The 16,665-nt window shown below is 32.7% G+C and overlaps 1 protein-coding gene and 1 long non-coding RNA gene across 3 annotated transcripts; both read left to right on the forward strand.

Moving 5' to 3' along the window:
• Nucleotides 1–2,510: 2,510 nt before the first annotated feature.
• LOC110801824 (uncharacterized) lies at nucleotides 2,511–7,676 on the forward strand. Of its 2 annotated transcripts, XR_008921135.1 has the most exons (5): nucleotides 2,511–2,913; nucleotides 3,722–3,898; nucleotides 4,537–4,656; nucleotides 5,827–7,543; nucleotides 7,640–7,676. It is a non-coding gene; the product is annotated as an uncharacterized lncRNA (long non-coding RNA). The 2 variants fall into 2 exon arrangements; XR_008921134.1 differs by having other exon boundaries at nucleotides 2,515–2,913; nucleotides 5,827–7,676.
• A 3,971-nt stretch (nucleotides 7,677–11,647) lies between these two features.
• On the forward strand, nucleotides 11,648–13,631 carry LOC130461184 (amino acid transporter AVT1I-like). The gene is made up of 3 exons (XM_056829165.1): nucleotides 11,648–11,868; nucleotides 12,315–12,922; nucleotides 13,077–13,631. The coding sequence occupies exons 1-3, from the start codon at nucleotides 11,763–11,765 to the stop codon at nucleotides 13,605–13,607; spliced, it is 1,245 nt and encodes a 414-aa protein (XP_056685143.1). The 5' UTR covers nucleotides 11,648–11,762; the 3' UTR covers nucleotides 13,608–13,631.
• Nucleotides 13,632–16,665: the final 3,034 nt, after the last annotated feature.

Consider the following 16,665-nt stretch of genomic DNA (forward strand, 5'->3'; position numbering starts at 1 on the left):
ATCCACCAGTTGTTGGATCGTGCACTAGCGCACACGATCCCCCAATTAAGGTATAAAAAAATTATTTCATAAAAATATTACGTAAAAGACGAGATATATAAATTTATGTTAAATGTTAGGAAAATAGTGTTGAAGTTGTATTTGCACGTAATTGATAATATGAAATTGATTACATGCGAAGTCTTGCTATAATGGATACTTTTCTACACAACTATTATGCCTTGTACTATTTACATTACATTGTCTGTAACCACGTAGGGTTGATATCAAATAAAATCTTACTTTAATTCTTAAATAAAAAAATCATAACTATAAATACTTATGTTGCCGTATTTGTAGGAGTAGGACATTATATTGAAGCAATGAGAAAGGACTCAAAATGAAAGGGCGGGGAAAGGGTGTAACATCAGATGGAAAGGGAAGTGACACATAAGATAGTGATGAAAGGGAAGGGATAAAACCATAATCTCATTATTACCAAGGAAATAAACAATTAAGGAAATGAGGGGTATATTCGTAAATCCACTGTTACATGAATAGTAAGCAATGTTCAAGCTTTTATATGTGTTAGGATCGGACAAACTACGTACCCACCAGTTCACCACTAATAGAGATTAGAGAGTAATGAAGAAATCCACTTTAACTTTATTAATTACTTTAATGTTATATTAATAGTAGGGTGCCTACCTAGGTAGATGAAGCAATGTGCCTATTTAACCGAGATTCTAGCTATTTTCAGTTAGTCATCTTTTAAATACATAATCATAATCCTACTAATAACTTCGTACTTTTGGAGTATGTATGAGTTTGGGAAATCATGTGCATTTGAACAAGATCTGACTTTATATGGTCTATTTTAACTGAGAGATTATTTAGATCAGGTTTTGATCCCCGTACAATACACGGTTTTTCTTAAAAGTTTTTTTAAAAAAGGTTTTCATTTAAGTTTGTACGTATCTGGGTGTTGTATTGTTTTTGTTAATACTCCGTAAAAAGGTAAGGTTGTATAGTTTATCAAAAAAAATTAATCTATAACAGATGAAAATGAAAAATTTAAAAATTAATATGGGACAGAGAGAGTAATTGCAAACTGAAATAACTTATAATTGCACCACGTTAAATTTATCATGTACTTGATGAATGTAATGGAAACCATTTTTTTCATTTTGTTGGGGGTAATAAGAAATATTTTATGGAGTATATGACAACTTCTTTTGGTTTATCAATTTCTTTCCCATTAATTAACGACAACTTTTGTGTAATACCGCCTTATCGGAAAGACCACTTAGGTTGCTTAACTAATTGGTTTAATTTCTTAACTAATTGGTTACATTGCTTAATTAATTGATTCAATTGCTTAACTAATTAATTCATTTGCTTAACTAATTGGTTTCAGTGCTTAACTAATTAGTTCAAGTGCTTAACTAATTGGTTATATTGCTTAACTTATATGATACCAAGGTGGTCTTTTGTGTAAGACCGCCCTATGTAAAAGTTGGTAATTAATTAATACAAAACTATCATCTTTTCTGAAGTTATAGTTTATTGTTATACAAACTCATACTTTTTTCTTATCTCAAACTCTACATATTTATCGATCTATTTTAGTTATGATTAAAGACTTTAAATATTGAGGTAAAGATTTATATTCGATCCAAATCACGTAGTACTATTAGATGTCATTATCAGGTTGCACAAATTCTTATTTATAATGGGTGTACAATAAATATTATACACCGGAGTAAAAGTTAACTCAAAATGCTTAAAAGTTAAGCTTATATATGTAAAAGTTAAGTGATAAAAAAATTTATTTTAGTAAAACTTATTTCTTCAAAATCACTAATAATGTATAAAATTAATAATTTAACCAATTAAAATAATTATTTATCAATTTTTTTTACTAATATAAAGTTACAAAAAAGATGGTTAAAGTTATCTTGGTGTACAATAAATTTATTGTACACCTTGTGCGCGCAAGACCTTTTGATCATGTTGAGTACCTATTTAGTTAATTTTCTATACATGGTAAATTTTATCTTTATTAAACTATTAATTAATTATCCTCTTTAATATAGAGTAGTTTGTTGCCTAATTTTTATACTTTTAAATATTAATATTATGATACTCTGAGTATTCCCCTGATCTTCCATTAACAAAACAAAAACATAGGGAGTAATAATTATTTCCCTAATCTTATTTATAGTAACATTGTATTTTATTATCTTTTACTAATTTTTCATCAATTCTTTGATGATTTAACTATTTTAATAAGATAAAATTTACAATTACACTATAATTTTTCTTTTTGTAAAATTTATTACTTTTGTAGGTAGATTGATGCAAAGTGCGCGCAATACTTTATGTACTTAGTATAACCACCCGTCAAAAAAAAAGTTATTTAATAGAAAGTATCCTACCCCTTTAAAAAGTAAGGAGTGCCTTCTCAACTTCCCTTAAGAATAGTGAAATTACCTCCACACCCTTAAATTCATTCATTATTTACCTGCCCTGTCATTCCCTTTTCCTTGCACGCATGATCGGCCAGCTGACTATGTTTCAACAAACGTACCTCTGCTCATCCGCCTCCCATCTCTTCCGCCCCCATTTTCTCTCTCTTCACAATTCTTCTTTCTCTCACCTTCTCACTCCTTCTCTACGGCTTTCAGAATGCTTCCCATCTCTTCTTTGTTATTGCTCTTGTTCAGGGTTTCATCGCGGCAAGAACGGTGAGATCTATTACAATCCTTACATATCAATTCTACAAATTCGAGCGGCGACTTTCTTCCTCATAATGTTGATGCATTGCTGGTTGTGGCAATTCTCTAGCAAATTTAGGCGCTAGCTAATAGCTATGGCGATTTCAAATTTTGAATCCCTTTAGGCTCTAGCTATGGCGATGTTCAAGTTCCGAAGGTAAATTTCTGAATTCCTGACCATTTTACAATACTCTCGTCAATTTTGTGTGCGTGCGTGAAATCTAGGGTTTCAGTGTTTTTTTGTTTACATTGGATTTACTAAAGCTTGGAACGTCTGACGAACGCGAGATGGTATGAAATGTTTCAAATTTAGAGGTTATTTCCATTTTTCGGAAAAAATTGTGCTCTATTTAGTAAATTTTAGGGTTCTGGTGATTTTTTCATGATTTATTAGTATTTCTTATGGAGTCAAATCGCCTATTTTTAGTAATATTGATAAATTTGTCCCTCGATAATATGCAATGTTCGATTAGAATGTACAATGTGAGACACAAGTTGAAGCCTTTTTCACTAATGTCTGATGATTTGAATCATATAATTCACAGTAAGCTATGGCACATCTGGGCTATATCTTTATAGATTAAATTTTTTTATTATGAGAGTTGTACACCAATGCGTAGTGGATTTTGGGGCACTTCTTTGTTTTTTTTAAGAAAAACAGTGGAATTAGGGGTACTTAGCAAATATTTAGTAATTGATGGTTTATCTTATAACTAAAATTGATTTGTTTCCGTGATATGGTTGAAACACTAAAAAATATGGTCATGTTTTGTGTAAATCATGTGAATATTATGTTAGAAATAATTGAAAAACGGTGACTGACTAATATACGTTAGAACATGAAATGTAGCTAGATTGATTAATATATCTATGGTAAATGTTGTGAGCTTCGATCTCGAAGAATCGCTGGGGAATCCCCTCGTCAATATTCATTATCTAGACTAATGAGCTACCTTTTATTTTAGTTTCTTACCGGTTATCTGACTGGATGGGGAAAGCACAACAAAGTTGTTGGTGATGGAGCACTGAATGGATGCTCAGTGGCATTGGGGTTCCTTCTCATTTGGTGGAGACCTACCTCGGGAGATTTATATCGCAGGGAAACAATCTCTACTTGTTTAAAAAAATCTGGGACCTTTCAGGTACTGCTACTTCTGAATGTTAAAACTCAACCCGAGAACCGAAGATTTGATCAAAGACCTAAATTGCACCCCCCCCCCCCCCTTGTGGTAGCTATTGAATATGCATATCACGCATCTTATTTTTCCAATCTATGTTTTATTATCACAAAATACTCCTTGGTCTTGTGGTAAGAGCTTTGCCTTTTGACTGATAGTTCACAGAGTTGATTCCCACTAGGAGTTGTTGGGGTCGGTCTCGTGGTTTGAGGCTGGGAGTTTGATGGTTCTCCTTTGTGTTTTCCTAGAAGCTCAAGTAAATGGTTTTATTGATCCGCATATATCATATCAGTGGTGTAGTACCTCGCAATCTCTTCCTGAACATCACCATGATTTTCTAAGTCAATTTGTGCAATTGTTGCTAGACCTTTGCCTTTAGTACGTCCACACATTGCTCTTAAATTCTGTTGGATAACCATGTAACTTCCAACAGTTATAAATTGAGTGTCCAAATCTGTTGCAGTTATTGTAGAATAGAGCTGATGCAAGTCTTTTTTTTTTCTTGTAACGACTCTTGCTGTTATTATTCTGAGAACTTATCTTGGTGTAAGGTCTCGATGCTTTATATCCTCTTAGTTGATCATTGAACTTTCTTCCTGCAGAAAATTTCATGGTACTTTGAGTAAGAATAGTGCTTATATCTCTGTGCCTCTCTTCTTGGATCCAAATTATTTATGCCTGGCAAAGAGTTCAAGATGTTACTCATTTGTTCCAGTCGTAAGGTATTTAATCCTTTTGATTCTTCTTACTTCTTTTGAAAATTTTATTATGAAGTTTGAATTTTCAATGCAATATTTGTGTTCTTTTTGCATTAAGTATTGCCCAAATTATATTTTGCAGCATTGTTTAAGGCCAAAGTAGGTGGTTGAAGATCCACCTTCTCCAATCACGTACTTTTTTCCCAATTTTCCTTAAACTTTCCTTTACTATTCCGACAATACTTCCCCCATTTTCCTTCTTATTTTATAACGACGCAAGAGGGATTTGTTGAAGCTAATTGAAATCACAAGCTAAGTCTGTTTTGATGCATATTTTTACAATGCCTATTTTTCTTATAAGTATTCATATAATATTTTATTTATGTTCCAATCTCGGGCAAGCGTGTGATCCAAATCTTATAAGTTATAACTTATAGTCTACTTCATCTGAAACAACTAATTATAATATTAATAAATCAATCTTTATTTATATGGTTATGTTAATCGTATTCTCTAATGAAGTTTAGAATCAATACTCTATGTTGTTTAACTCTTCGACTGACATTCATTTTTAAGTGTTAGATAAACCAGCCCCCTAATGAGTTATTCAAAATATATTTGGTTTCTTCTTTCTTGGAATCTTGAAAGATATCTGTTGTTGCTACAAATATTGTTCATGATAACCATTCATGACTTTTGAGTTTTCTGTAGTATACTTGGGAGTTTGGCATTGTTGCTTATGTTTTGAGGGATCAACTATGGAGTTGGTGTTATGCTGCTTAGGTTCTTTTAGATATATGTTTTAAGTTCCCTTCTATACGGGGGCATAGTGCTTTGATTGTGGTTGTACTGGTAGTGTGCTGGGAAAAGATAATAGTGGAACAATTTAAGGATCTAAGCCATTGTTGATGCTGTGATTTGAGTATTTTGTGTGTATATGACCATGTTGCAGCAATTTCTATGAATGTCCACCTGTATGTCACTTTTACTTGTTTATTTTTCATTGAGCAATGTATAAGGACTTGGATTTCAGTAATTCTCTTTCTATTTTTTTAGGCACTAGCTTCTTCACTTTGTCAATTCACAATCAATTGCTTTACATATAAATTTGTCATTAAGACCATATTTTATTAGGAAATTTGGAGAATTTAATGTGTTGGATACTGGTATTTATTAGTTTCCTTGCTATTGTAGTTTGAAAGGGCTTTGTTTCTGGTTGCGATTAGTTGTTCAGAAGATGAAAAAGACAAGGGTATTGTACTGTTAAAGCAAGGTGCCAAAGCTGTAAGTGATTTTTGTTCTCAATTATTTTTTCTAGAATAATTTCTTGTGAGAGATGGTCGTGACCATCATGTTCAGGGAAAAATTGTATCTTTCTAATCTTAGTGCCTTCTCCTGCTTATAATTTTTGTAATAAATGGATATTTTTCTTATCTGTTCTTGAGAACCTGTTCAAAAATTTTGTATCTATATGCTAAAATTGTGGAAAGAGAGATAGAAGAGAGATGAAAGTCAACTTAAATTGTGGAAAGAGAGATAGAAGATATGTTTGATATCTGTGTTGGATGGATGTTTGTCTCTTTTGTTCTTAAGAACTTGGTCAAATATTCGGTGTCCATATTTGGTCTCCTTGTTTCTTTTGGCACGGATCTGGACGTGAACCATTTTAGGATAAATTAAATAGCTTATTTTTTTCCAGTAAGACCTGGGTGTACTTGAAAGCAACATACAGAGATAATGGAATAGGAAGTTGTGCTTGGTATTATGAAAATCATAGAAACAGATCGCCCTTGTGGACTTGCTTGCCATCTGAGGTCATATGAATATATGATGCAATTAGAAATTTTAGGACTTCTAATTCAAAATAATCTTTATTGCATTATTTGTATATTCTCCAAATAGGCTTGAGGTCAGGTCTAGGCCTCTAGGTCTCTGGGCTCTAACTATAAGCTGGTGGCTAATGCTTAATCAGTGACTAATATATCTAATGTGCATTTGTTTAAGATTGGTTGAGATGGGTGGTTAGATAGATAGTGTGTTTGATTGTGTAGAATTTAGGGAAATATATATGCACAAGGGTTTGGCTAAATCTCTCTAAAAAACTACAAAGGAAGGCGAAAAACTTTAGACTACTACATCTCTACTCTCCAGGAAAGGATTATAGTGAATTTTACTAACAAGTAACAACACATTGAATTACATACTTCCTTAAACATTTCATATCCTTACTAATCTTGGCAATCGGACATATTACACATAAGAAAACCATTTGTTTCTAAAGACCAGTTTTGCTTATGTCTAGAGATTCCCATCTAATAAATCTCATTTATTGTTTCTCCACGTGTTGCTTATGCCTTACTCATATGGACTGTAATCAACTTTATTTTCCAACTAATATTGTGTGTCGTGTTTAGGCTGTGTACTCCCGAGTCCTGAATACAATATGTATGAAGATGACCCGTTTTCTCTGTAGATGGAGGATCATGGTAGTAACCTATAATTCTAATGTTCGTTATTATTGGAAGTGATAACAAATGTATATGCAAGCACCTTAGCCTAAGATTGTTTCCTCAGTTATGTGATATTGATTGTGTTATTGATATAAACAACAAACAAGAGAGTTTATATATGTTGGTTGCTGCAGTATCTCGTTTAGAGGGATCGAAGCATTTAGAAAAGGAACACAAAGTGTTTGTTGTTGCCAACATAGATGGATGGATGTCTTTCAGGTTCCATTAATGCTACAGACATATTTATTTAGAAGAAAGTGTTCATAAAACTCTGGTAGCCAGAGGCAGGAATGGACATAGAGCCTTTTAATGGTCGAGCTCAAGACAAAGTAGAGACAATCATCTTATAAGTTAATTGGTCACTTATGTATAATTACTGAAATGAGTTCATTCTTTTCAAGGTGATGAATTGATGAACCTTGTTTTCCAAATTGTAATTTTTTTGTTAAGTCCCATTAAAAGTTTACTAATTAAGTGTGTTGTTTTTGTTCATGCAGTATATATACGGCTCTAAATGAAGAGCCTTATTATTCATACACCTTTTGGCTTGCTATTTTGCCTCCGAACATCATTTGCACCTACATTGTAAACATATTTTTATTTGGTATTGTCTAATATATGCAATTTCAACTTTAACATACACTTTTTAGCATTTATCATGAAATTGTAAATGTCTGTTTTTTAACATACTATTTTTACAAAATAAATTTTTATACCTTGGGGAACCGTGCACGGTCTAACAACTAGTCAGTTTTAAAATTACATCAAAGTAACTAACTAAGATTCATCTTCTTATGATAATGAATACATATACATACTTCAAAAAAATTGTATTACTTCACATACTCCTAAATTTAAGTGAAGATTTCATACCAGTCTTACTGGATTCCAAATATAGTTTGTCTTCCGGCTAATTGAGATTATAGTTAAAACGTGATTTCATTATATGAACCATATATATAATTCTTAATGACTCAATTAATGGTGTTTTTATCGTCATATATTGGATCCATGGAACACAAAAAAACGCATCATTGCTTAATTAACACTGGACAAATTAAATATATACAATATAGTAATTAATTATAAAATATATACGTGACACCTAATTATTTATCTACTTGACACTCGACTTTTTTAATTTAAAAATAATTTCGAAATCTTATTTTTCATCGGCCGAAACCATTAGATTTCCTACGTGGCACATTAGTTTCATTGGCCAAAATATATACGTGTTGTACGTTTTTTGTCTTCAGCTTTAAACCAGTGGAACACGAGCCACATCAGGTTGTTGGTTCATTACAAGCAGGGATAAGAGTATTATATATCTATGATTGAGGAACACATAATCAAAACTGGAACTGGAAATGAGCATTGCAATGGCATGGTTGATCTTTTAGGTTGAGTTGGGTTGATAAACGAAGCTGATAATTTGATTAAAAAAAAGTCGAGTGTTTGATAGAAAAAGTTGAATGCATGGAACTTGGTGTACCCTTATCTGAATGTAGGGAACTTGGTGTAGGTGATAGTGAATGCAGGGAACTTGGTGTACCTTATCTCCAAATGCTAGTCTCCCCTTAAATCCTCACCACATAAAAAATATTTGCACTACACTTACACACATAACTCTTTATAGTAGCCAATACAAGCTAGAAAAGGTAATAGTTATTATTCTAAAAGAGAATTTGCATTTACACACTCACACATAATTTTTTTAAGTAGCAAATACAAGAAAAGATAATAGGTATTGTTCTAAAAGAGAATTTGATCAACTATAGACAACAAAAAATTGTGTGATTAAAACAACTTATATGAAACTCTCCTCATGTTGTATTTAATTTCCTTCATGCATTTGGTTTCCGACTTATTATGTACTTATTACATTTTGTATTTTTCTTTGAATGTCGTCCAACGTGATAAGGTGCAAAACCAAAATTAAGGCCAAGACACTCAAGCTTCGTATGAGCTACTACTATCGATCATCTATATATAGTAGATACTGGTTAGTTTTTCTAGGTTTTAGTTAATTGGGGTTGATTTATGATGTTGTTTTGGACTATTTGGTTAGGATTTTTGTTAGTAGTATGCATGGATGTATGTTTGGATTCTAGTTAGTAACATAAATGTACGTACTATGGATTTTAACTACTTTAAGTTTTGTAAGTTAATTTTAATGTTAATTGAAGACCAGTTATTCACAATTCAGGTTTTATTGATCTTGGGTTGCTTTAATTTCACAATTATAATATATAATAAACATTATTCATCAGAATAGGTGGAAAAAAAGCTTATAAAATTAATCTGGACGCTTTCTGGGGTTGTGTTATCGTGACCAGTTAGATCTAAAATACCCGCCAACAAAATTTTATGGACGCTTTTAGGTGTCAAAACATTAAATAGATAGTGTTGGACGAAGCGCGAAAAATGATATTCTTCACACCAATATCAATATCTGGACGCTTAAGAGCGTCGGAATTCTCAAACCAATCAAATAAGTGGACAACATTCTCTTCGCTTTTAGGCGCCGACAATTACTTGACGCCTTTAGTGCCGAGAAATGGCTAAATAGCGACCCTAAAACACGGGATTTGTTTTTTTTTCTTCTTGACATTGGCTAAAAGGGCAAAAAACTAAAACTAAGTCCATCCTTCATGCATGTGTTGGCTATTTGGTGCGCAATTTTCACTTCAGTCATGTCCTTCTTCATGATTGTGTATATCACAAAAGTTTCAGAAGTTCTTTTGATCTCCTGTATAAACAAACACGGGATTTGTTGTAGTGATAGAAAGAGTTATATCTATATATAATTTATTAAGAAGCATTGAAAAAAATAATTAGTACCATAAACTTTTAATATTCGATTAATCACTCGTTATAAAGGAAACCATACAATCATATATACCTTGAGGCTTGACCGGTCATTCTTAATTAATTGTATCTTAATGTCCTAGACAATGCATACCAATTAAAGTATTAAGTATTGAAAAAGTAACCAAATAATAACTCGAGTTACTATTGATTAAACAAATTCATTCAACAAAATACAAACCACACTTCGCACTACTCGTGCATAATTATACTACTGATTAAAGAAATCATAAAGTATAGAAGTCATACATAATTAAGAACAACCAAAATATTTCCATCAAAAAAAAGAATCAAAATAAATAAATAAAAAGGAACTCCAAAAACAAAAGGAAAATTTTAAGTCATTAAACGTTGGGGGTGGGGTGACAATTAGCTACCAAAATATCAATTAATTCTCAATATCTCAAGGGTTTACATAGACCTTGTATGGAGTAATATGTGATACAAAAATGAGGTGTATTAGACTATTAGGTTAAGAACTATTAGACTATTTGCTACTCTTATTTGATTTGTTGACTGATTGTTCTTCTACTCTTGTCTAAACTGGTGAATTCTAAAAACTTGGATTATACTATTTTGAAGGTTCTAGCTTTCTAGGTACTAAATCTCTCCCTTTTGCGTCAAAAAATAAAAAGCAATTAAATTTTTTCTTTTGTTAAAGAAGGTTTATAAGTCCGGGTACCCTGTGACTCGACCCGGGTTAATTGGGTACCCGATAACCGGGTACCCGGTTTTAGCGGGTCGGGTCATGGGCCGACTTTTCTACTACCCGCAAATTCGGGTACCCGTATTTTCGGGTACCCGATTAGCCGGGTACCCGCTAATGAACACCCCTATATTTTATAACTGATAGATTTCCAACTTGAAACTATTTCCCTATTATCTTATAAATGATCTTATATCCAATTTCAAACAATTTTCCTATTCTCTTGATATCCTAAGTGACAAATATATATAACATCCATGAAAAAGTTTCTTTTATATCTAGATTCTTAAGCTCTGACCATCCCTACTTGATAAGCCAAAATCGATCTTAATTCAGTAGTGACTTCAATCACAAGTATGAAGATATTGATATTTGAGTTGTAGGAATTGAATGATAAATTGATAATACATATAGAAAAGGATAGTTAAATGATAAAACTTATCACATAATTATATGCAAGCTCAAGTATTTTCAAAAGAACTTCTAAGCCACTATTAAAAGACTGATCAAACTAAAGCATCAAGCAAATTAAATTAAATCATGCATTAAAGGTTGCGTCAAAAAAGATGAATGCATGCAAAATAATAGCATATACAATCGACATGTTTTTGAATGAAATCATCCATCCATCTAAGGTAGCGTCAAAAAAGATGAAGGGCTGCAAGAGAATAGCATAAGTTATCGGCATGTATATGGTGTTTAATAAAGGAAGAAGAATTAGGAAAAGATGAATGAAATGATGCAGAATTCTTTAATGTTTTAACGAGAGAAAAGCTAGGATGATTATGGCATTTCTTGGATGCTTAAGAGCTAGAAGAAAGGAGTAATTAATAGTCCACTGATTATATTAAGGTAGCATACGTAGTATATAATAGTGGACTTAATTAGAGCTTATATTATTTGTCACAAAATTTACACAAAATTCCTCTAAAGAACTCATATTTTTCACAAATTTAAAAATTTACCAAAAAAGGACCTCATATTTGTTACAAATTTGTCACAAATTTATAAAAAAATCCTCTTAAAAAAAACCCTAGTAGATTTTCATGGAGGTGAATGTAAACATGGAGGTGAATGCAAACATTAGATCGTCAAATGAAGGTCAAACTTCATTCTTCAAGACGATATTCAATGCCCTCAATATAATCATAGGTATTCTTATATTCTCCCACTACAAGAATTTGTATCTTTAACGACAACCTAATTACGACGGGTCAAAAATTTCGTCGCAAAAAACAACAACCAAACAAAGACGAGAACAACCGTCGCAAATGTCTTTTACGACGGGTTAACGACGGGATTTTCCATTAACGACAACCCCTTTTATGACGGGTTCGCGGTAGGAAATCCCGTCATTAATCAACGATTATTGGCCTTTAGCGACGAGATTTCTCGTCGTTAATGGTACAATTTTTTATAATGTCCGTCACATAAAATAACACTCGTGTATATATGGACATACACTCGAGTCAATCTTACATCTAAAAATTGAGTATCACAAAACAGAATACTCAAAACATTTGTTATTACTCACATATATTTTACCCTAAGCCTAATTATAAAATTTTCACTGATTTTGTTCAATCATTTTCATGTAGGAGTGGGTATACTATCAATGCCTTATGCCCTAGCTTCGGGAGGATGGTTGAGCTTAATCATTCTCTTCTCCATCTCCGGCGCAGCGTGCTACTCCGGCTTACTGACAAAACGATGCATGGATGCGAATCCTAGCATCAAGTCTTATGCTGAAATTGGAGAGTTTGCATTCGGAGTACTCGGAAAAAGAGTATTATCAGTAGTATTATACTTAGACCTTTACACGGCATTAACTGGTTACTTAATTTTAGAAGGGGATAACCTACATGATCTTTTCCCTAATGTTAAGACTAACTTTCATGGGATTAGTATTGGTGGGAATCAAACCTTTGTGATGATTATTGCTGTTGCTTTTTTACCAACAGTTTGGTTAGAAGATCTAAGTGTTCTTGCTTACATCTCGGCCACCGGTGTTATTTCTGGTGTTGTTATCCTTGCTTCCGTCTTATGGGTTGGAGTATTTGATGGGGTTGGTTTTCATTGTAAAGGTGAATTAATCAACTGGAAAGGTATTACAACCGCTATGAGTTTATACATGTTTTCTTATAGCGCAAACCCGGTTTTTCCTACCTTGTACACTTCCATCAAGAAGAAACATCAATTCTCCAAGGTACATATTCATAGATAATTATGCTCTGTTCTCTTCATTTGTTATAGTATTATTTTTCTAGTTTATGGTTTGATTTTTCTAGTTTCTGATTTGGTGTATAATTTGAATAGTTCGAATGTGCTAATGATGTTGGTGGAACTTTTTTTCATGGAAGGTATTACTCATTGGATTTTTGTGTGCAACAATATGCTACGCATCAATGGCAATACTTGGATATATGATGTTTGGTTCAGCGTTACAGTCTCAGGTAACATTGAATCTTCCAACCCATAGGTTAAGCTCGAAAATTGCGATATATACAGCATGGATAAGTCCATTATCAAAATATGCATTGTTGATGGAGCCACTTGCAACAACTACCGAGAGTTGGTTTCCTAACTACCGGAACAAAAAGTGGTTCAAAATGTTGCTAAGAACATCCTTGGTTGTTTCACAAGTAGTCATTGCGTTGACGGTTCCGTTCTTCGGAAGTCTCATGTCACTTGCTGGAGCATTAATGGGTGCAACATCTTCGATCACGATTCCATGCTTATGTTATCTTAAGATTTCGAGGAATAATCAGAGAACGGCTGAACGGGTATTCATCAAGTTGCTTGCACTTATGAGTATTGTCGTTGTAGTACTAGGTACTTATACATCATTGAGAAATATAATTAAGGAAAGTATTAGGCAACATAAGGTATAAGAATATAATCTTTATGTACTTCAAGTTTTGGATTTTTGGCAATTTAATTTGCAAATTGTTGTTTAATTAAGTTCAAGCAAACTTTATAGAATAGCCGGGAAAAACTGAGCAATGTCATAGAATAGATAAATATGAGAGAATAGTTATCATTTCCTTTCCTCTTCTTCATCTCTTTCCAAATATCTAAAACAACATAAAAAAAATATTGCGATTACAAATCTATAATCAAACTGTGAATGAAAAGGCAATTTTTTAAAACTTCATTAGTGTAAGTGATTAATTATAAGCCCAGGTCGAAAACAAACCTGAAAGATCGATCAATGAGGATGATATCTGAAAAATTAAGGAACTTTAAATTGGAAGATGGGAGGTCAAGTAAACAGGAAGAAATAAAATGGTTAGGATTTTGGTGAGAGAAGTTGAAATCAATTGTTTCAAATTCTCTATGGCTTGAATTCCGGAGAAAGAGCGTCATGAATGTAAGAGGAGGACATGCGTCTTGCAAACTTCCCTGTTATATTAAATAAATATTAGAATCGATTTGAATGTTAAACTTGAAATATTACACACACTTAATAGTCAATTTAGAGTATGATAATTTGAAATTGTACCTTGATTATATAACAAACCATATCATTTTCGACGACATACCTTCGACGCTCCTAGAGAGGTGTTGGAAGGAAGTCGAGTTCCGCATTTTCCCTCGACATCATCCCACGTCCTCCTTTATTTTCGTCTAACATAAGCGTCCAGAATATCAAAACGCAGTCACATGTTTCGCACGTGGATTTACTAAGCACAACTTTAATATTTTGGAAAACAAAAACTTTTGTGTGCCCCCGATCTACGGTATTTAATTTTACTGTACATCCAAATATAAAAGTGAACCAGACCAAAGATATAAGTGACTTCGTGGACTAAAGTTACCTTATTCAAGGATAAATGTAGACCTGTCAAAAATCGACCCGACCCGAACCCGACCCGAAAATACTGGGTCCACAAGATTTTGTGACCCGTAACCCGATTTTATCCGAACCCGAGCAACCCGAAAAGTAATGGGTCAAAACCCGACCGAACCCGTTTTGGACCCGACCGATTGAAAATCATTGTATTTATACTAAAAAATGAGATTATGAGAAAATTTAAGCATAATAAACACGTTGTTTTTACTATTGTTGTGTGCAATATGATTTTAATTTGAATTATACGTCATTTTATGGTTGAATTTGACTAAATATAAACTTGTGTAGGAAAATTTGTTAATTTATGCTCATATTTTGTATATTTAATACCTAAACTAATGAAAATATAATGCGCGTTTTAAAATCTCTCAACCCGTTGGGTCGACCCGAACCCGAAAGTTCTGGGTCTTGAACAAGCATTTATAAACCCGAACCCGAAAGTGACCGACCCGATTCAACCCGAAAACGAAAATAATTTTTTACAACCCGACCCGACCGACCCGTTTGACAGGTCTAGATAAATGTGACCCTAATCAATGAAAAATGCGACCCTAACAATAAACAATGAAGTGACCATGATCAAAAGTGATATGCTTGTTACAAGTTATAACTATGACCAATACAACACTAACAATGAAAATATACATCAATACACAAGTGTAATATAGGTAGTAGGCTACGTGGAGCTTGACCCCACACCATGTACAATATTGTACATTGCTCTACCATTTGAGCTAATATCCTTGAAAATAAGGTAACTTATAACTAAAATAAAGAAAACTTATAACATCAATAAGGGTAACTAAAAGAACAGAACATGTGCGGAAAACCTTCATCTTTTAGGCCGCCACACAATAAATTATCGTAGATCGGCCTTTCTGAAAAGTTTGTGTTTGGGAAATACCTTTTCCGTAAAACTCATCACTTAACCTTATCCGTCGTCGCACTATTACTCATCTTTTCTCCCTTCACTATTCTATATAGGGGTGAGCACGGATCGGATATCCGAATCCGAAAATTGTGAAATTTGATATTTCTATATGATCTGAAATTTTTCGGATATCCAATATTCGAAACCCGAAAATTTTCGGATCGGGTATCTCGGATATCCGATTTCCAATTTCTCAATGTTTTTTTTTAAAATTTAACTTTGTTTTCCATCGGTTTCTCACTTTTACTTGTAATCTCACCGTTCACTATCCAAAACAAAGAAATAAAGTTTCTTATTATGAAATGGAGATCTATAATTTAGGAATACATAAATTCTTACTTTTTATAAAAAAAACAAGTACAAGTGCTAAAATCTTCGAAAAATTTATATTAATCGACGATTTCAAACAAACAACTAATTGTTCCCAAGTGTTAAACAAGCTCCTAATGTTCTTACTTTTAACATGTTACGGAGCATATACTTCATAAATTGTTCACATTATAAAAATTAAAAATAAATTGCATTAGATTTTATTTTTATTTCGGATATTTTTCGGATGTCGGATATCCGAAATAATGAAAATCATCCAAATAGGTATTTGGTATTTGAATTTTCAGATCGGATATCTGATCCGAATTCAATTTTCAGATCGGATATCCAAAAAATCGGATCATATACGAATCGGATTATCGGATATTCGGATTTTCATATAGTTTTTCTCAGCCCTAATTCTATAAACTGCCAACCGATCAAAGATCACAATCCATAGTTTGTTCTCAGCCCTAATTCTATAAACCGCCAACCGATCAAAGATCTCATAGTATATAGTAGTAGATCCTAGTTAGTTTTTCTAGATTTTAGTTTTTCTTGGGTTTAATTTGATTTTTGATGTTGTTTTGGACTATTTGGTTAAGATTTCAGTTAGTAATATGCATGCATGTATGTTTAGATTCTAGTTAGTAACATACATGTACGTACTCTGGATTTTAACAACTTTAAGTTTTGTAAGTTAATTTTAATGTTAATTGAAGACCAGTTATTCACAATTCAGGTTTCATTAATCATGGGTTGCTTTAATTTCACAATCATATACGGAGTGTATATATATATATACTTCCTCCGTCTTTTAATACTCGCAACGTTTGGACTTTTCACACTATTCACA

The sequence above is a fragment of the Spinacia oleracea genome, chromosome 5 (assembly GCF_020520425.1).
Source record: "Spinacia oleracea cultivar Varoflay chromosome 5, BTI_SOV_V1, whole genome shotgun sequence".
Classification (NCBI taxonomy): Eukaryota; Viridiplantae; Streptophyta; class Magnoliopsida; order Caryophyllales; family Amaranthaceae; genus Spinacia; species Spinacia oleracea.